Below are 5,136 nucleotides of genomic sequence, written 5' to 3' on the forward strand. Positions count from 1 at the left end.
CGTGGAATTGTGCAGGGTAATAACTATGAAATTAGGAGGGTATGAATAGAGAAATGGGGTCGCACGGGGTTTGAGGGGCAAAATATGGGGTGATAATATTGATTGTGTTTTTTTAAGTGAAGAAGGTCGCGTTGTAGTGTATTTATATCATGTCTGTGACAGAGTAGTTTCGAGTCAATTCTTGTGTTATGTGAGAGAAATTGATCATAGTGAATACCAATATTGTGGAGTATCTTGTGGGGAATACATTCTATATTCGATTCGTATCCTATGTAATAAACCTTAATGCAGTAACTTTTTTCTTTTGACCAATTCGATGAGCTCTTTGGAATGCTTGTAATTCAGCTGCAGGATTCCACCAAGGATCAAGTAGAAAAACGTAATTAGCAACCTGTAAGTTAAGACCTTCACCGCCAGCTTTGAGGCTGATTAAGATTATTTTAAGGTCCGGGAATTTATTAAATGAATACAATATGCTATTTCTTTGAAGAATTGACATTGAGCCAGCAAGCATTACGCATCCAATATTTGCCTTTTTTAAGCGATAGGAAACCAAGTCAAGCATATTTGTGAATTGAGAAAATACGATTCCCTTTGATTCAGGATCTTCTTGCATCATTTTATTAACTTCTTCTAATAGTGTATCAATTTTTGTAGAGCTTTCGAACCCTTGAGTTTTAATTTGTCGAGTAATAAATTTATTTCTAACACAAGAAAGAATGTCTTCATTTTCTTGCTTTGGTTCTTGTTTAAGATTTTCTTTGCTAACATCTATACCTAATTGTTTAGCCATTTCCATTCTTTCAAGCTCTCTTTCAATTTGCTCTTGCATATGTTCAGATTCCATATTATCATTTGTATCATTTTCTTCGTCATTCATTTCATCATATCCGGATTTAATCTTTTTATTTTTCTTATTTAAATTTGAAATTTTATTAAGGTCAATTGTAAGAGGTACATAGCAAACTGGGCATCCAATAACTCCTCTCATTGTTTGTTCATCTTCTGTATCAAAATCAGTAATTATTTCGTCTTCCTGGGGAGCTTGTTCAATGTATTCTTTGATACATTTAATATGGAATCCATGTTTGCATTTACTTGTAACTCTTTGATCAATTGTAACATTATCCATGCAAATATAACATAAGTCTTCATTACTGTCAGCTCTGCTTTTTGACGGTATAACTCTTTTTGAGTCAAAATTTGTTTTTTCTTCTTTTGCATCGTTTAAACATTCAACATCCTTTTCTTCATCATTATCTTCTTCTTTGTATTCTTTTTTATATTCTAGATCTTTTTTGTGGTTGAATTTTCCATAAACAATTAGATATGGATGATCTACAGCTTGTCTAAGACGACTAATCAAATCAAAGACATGAGCATAATTGTGCAAAACTGTTCCTTGATTAACATAAGTATCAAACTGAACTTTAGATCTTTGATATAAAGAAGTATAGAAATCTTTTTCTGGGGCAGAAAGTTCATTATTTATAACTTTAATTTCTAATGGTGGAAGTCTAACGTCTTCTTGTCGTTGAACTTTTGTTCTTCTTAGTAAAACTTTATCTAATACCTCCTCTTTAAGCCTTCTTAAAGCTTCAGAGCCTTCTCCAGAGAAACCATATCTTTTGATTGGATTAATAATTAATTTGTTGAAATATGAATAATGACATGATCTTGCATGACCACAAAACGAACAATATTTTAAATGTGTAACATAGTTTAATTGCCTACAGTCGCAATCTCCCTTATTGCAAAAGTTATAAGCATAGGGATGAAATCCAATAAATCTAACAAGAGAGTAGAGTTCGCCAACCCTATTTTGAAGAGGGGTACCTGTAAGACACCATTTTGTTCCTCTAGACTTTAAAGCAAAAATTGCCTTTGCAGTAGAAGTTGTTCTTGCCTTGATTCTGTGTGCTTCATCCAAAATAATACGATTCCAGCTTCTTCCAAAAATTGCTGAATATTCTCTTAACTTTTGGATAATTTCATCCTCTTCATTATCATCTTCTTCATCATCAATTTCATCAATTTCTACTACTTTATATTCATCATCATCATCATCATCATCATCATCATTCTGCTTTTTTTTTTGGTTCTTAGCATTTTTCCTACGTTTTGTATTCAAGTCTCGGGAGTCATCAGATTCATCATATTCAGAATATTCATCAATTGATTCTTCTTCGGCATTATAATCGTCCTCGAATTCATCTTCGTACTTCTTCTTTTTTCTACTATTCTTAGAATTAGTACTCTTCGTATTTGCTTTTTTATTGGTATTATGAGTAGACTTTGAAGTTTTTTTAGTATTTTGATTTAAATGATTCCCTTCATTAGAATTGTTGTCAGGGTTATCAAGTCCCAATATATTTGATAATTTATCCACGAGTTCAGCCTTTCGAAGAGATTTACAGCTATCATATAATTCAACCAAAGCATCCAATATTTGTCCATCAATATTGAATCTAGTAGATAAATACTCCTTGCTATTTTCAATACTTGAAAGGAACTCTTTTATAGATTTTACTGTCTCTGATTTTAAAGGCAGTTTAATTCCTCCCCATTCCAATAAAGAAAGCAAATTTTCTTCAGGTTCATCCTTTACAATTTCAGTCTTTTGAATTTTTTCTTCAGTATCGTTTTCCTTTAAAGAATTACTAGAGTCTTCCTTTTTAACTAATTTTTGACTTTTTCTTCTGGAAGTAAACCAAGGCAAGGCTGAAGACAATGATTCATCGTCAAGTAAGTCCGCTTTAGCAAGTATTTCTCTATAAACATTGCTAATTGTTGGTAAACTACGAGCAATATCTTCCAGCTGTTTTGCCTTATCAACACCTTCCTCTAATCCAATCTTTAAAGTTCTCATAGCTTTTTTTAAACCTTCGTTTTTTCTTTCAGTAAGTGCTTGTTTAGCCGTTCTCATGGAGTTTGGACCACAAAAGTATCTAAGGTGAATCTTCAAATTCCTTTTTAAGAATGATCTATCACAGTAAGGGCATTTAGATTTGAATGCTGATGCAATCTTTCTATATTCAGCTTCCAATGTAGGGTAGGTGGTAATTACTACGTCAGCATCAACAATGTCAACTCCACCATAATCTTGTTTAGTGCCTTTATTTCCTTGGTTCTTATTTCTTTTTGAACCATGGTAAATGTGTACTTTTAATGAACCAGGTTTTGTAAATCTTTCAATTTCCTGTTTCCATTGTAGCACTGCTGCAACAGGAGCAATTACCAAATTTTTTCCAATAACTTCTCCTTTTTCTGCTTTATTTGTAACAGGTGGAATATCATGTTCTAGAATTAATGATATTGTCTGAATAGTCTTTCCCATACCCATTTCATCAGCTAAAATACCTCCTCTTGCAGTTGATTTTTCCTGATTACATAGCCATGCTAAACCTTCTTTTTGAAATTGTAATAATTCATATGTAAGTTTTATGGGGGTAGGCTTTACTTCTACAATTGAACGGCTAATTAGGTCATCTGAGTTTTCAATGGTGAATTCATTAGGATTTGTTATGATTTCTTTTGTGCACAAGTCAAGAAATTCGTCCCTTATTCCAATAGGTAAACAAGTCCAACCATAGGTAACTTCTGAAATTCTCTTCTCAATTTCATCTAGGTTAAATTCATAGCCTTGAATTGCTTTTTTAAGATACTTTTGCGAACAAGGATTAATGTGGTTCCATCTATTTATTATCCCATACATTCCTCTTCTATCATACTCAGGTACACCTAGCCTATAAGTACCTTTTGTTATTGTTTTTCCACATACTGCACATCTAGATATATTACTCGGGGTCAAAACAGCAACAAATAATTTTTGTTCTATAATACTCTTCTGATCTTCATCCAACTCATCTATTTTTAAATTTGGTACCCATTCTTTAACTTTTGGCTCCCAGTATGCATTATTTAAAAGTACAATAGGTTTTCTGCTAGTAAGCATTTCTCCCAAGTCAGGATCTGCCATTTTTTTTGTAAATTAATAAATAATTGTCTGATTTCAATTTTCATTAATTTATCTATTTATCGATAATTATATCTGATTTTTCCCTCTTAATGCTTGCGACAATTACAAATATTTTTTATACCGGTGTTTTAATATTAAACCGGTAAGGCACGTAATATATTTGAAACGTATTTTTATTATTTAAATTAAACAAAAATAAGATACTTTATAATAAATATTTAGTGTTTATTAGATTTTGTATGTTTGCTGTAAGTATATTAATAGATTAAAAACTTACTATCTTAAGAATTTCAGAGATAGTTTTGTCACGCAATAATATTAATTTTGACAAGAATGATTAATAATACAAAAGAAATTTTTTAATATATTTTTAAAAAATAAATAGTAATTTTAACTAATTTAATTCAATGGTTCAATACAGAAATTCAGATATTATTTAGAATATAATATAGTATATATGCACATATTTCTTAAAATATCATTCCTTGGTATGGAGTAAATGAGATAGAAGTGCTGCTTCCCAATTTAGAATCGCTTCCAGATAGTGTTTCAATCTTACTGCTAGAACTAGAACTTTTTAGGCTTCCAACTTGAAGACCTCTAATTCTTCTGCCACCTTCACCGGCGCTCAATAGTCCTAAACCAATGGTTTTCCCATCAACAGTGTATTCTTCCTCTTCCTCTCCGAATTTCATTCTATTCATCTCTTTTTTAATTTTAGTTTGTTTGAATTTTTCTTTAATTTTTCGAATTCTTTTTCCACCTCTCCTAGATTTTGGAAAATCTTTTGGAATAGGAAGTGGCTTTTTCATAGGTTTTTGAGGAGGTTCCTGAGCTTTTTCTAAAATATTAAGTATATAGTTTCGATAGTTAACTCCATGATCTGGAGTTTTATCTGTACTAGAGAAATCAATTCTTGCACATAATCCACATTTTAAAGATACAAGTCTGATTGCCTTCTTCTTATATTTATCTTGAATGTTTCTTACAATATCGCTTTGAGAAATAATACTTTGAAGTAATTCTAACCTTACTGGACCAGTAGAAAAGTGACCATTTTTTTTATTGTTTTTTAAGCTTCCAAGTACCATGATGTTTTGTGATGGCATTTCCGCTAAATTTTTAAGTCCTCCTGAAACACATAAAAGATTAGCAGC

The 5,136-nt window shown here is 31.3% G+C and overlaps 2 protein-coding genes across 2 annotated transcripts; both read right to left on the bottom strand.

Moving 5' to 3' along the window:
- Positions 1–268: 268 nt before the first annotated feature.
- Chro.40028 (DNA repair protein rhp16) lies at positions 269–3,979 on the bottom strand. The annotated part of the gene is made up of 1 exon (XM_660473.1): positions 269–3,979. One exon carries the CDS (start codon positions 3,977–3,979, stop codon positions 269–271), a length of 3,711 nt encoding a protein of 1,236 aa, XP_665565.1.
- A 470-nt stretch (positions 3,980–4,449) lies between these two features.
- On the bottom strand, positions 4,450–5,088 carry Chro.40029 (snoRNA binding domain). Its single annotated transcript, XM_660474.1, has 1 exon — positions 4,450–5,088. The coding sequence occupies one exon, from the start codon at positions 5,086–5,088 to the stop codon at positions 4,450–4,452; it is 639 nt and encodes a 212-aa protein (XP_665566.1).
- Between the last annotated feature and the right edge of the window lie 48 nt (positions 5,089–5,136).

This window comes from Cryptosporidium hominis (genome assembly GCF_000006425.1).
Source record: "Cryptosporidium hominis TU502 chromosome 4 CHRO014007, whole genome shotgun sequence".
In the NCBI taxonomy this organism is placed as follows: domain Eukaryota; phylum Apicomplexa; class Conoidasida; order Eucoccidiorida; family Cryptosporidiidae; genus Cryptosporidium; species Cryptosporidium hominis.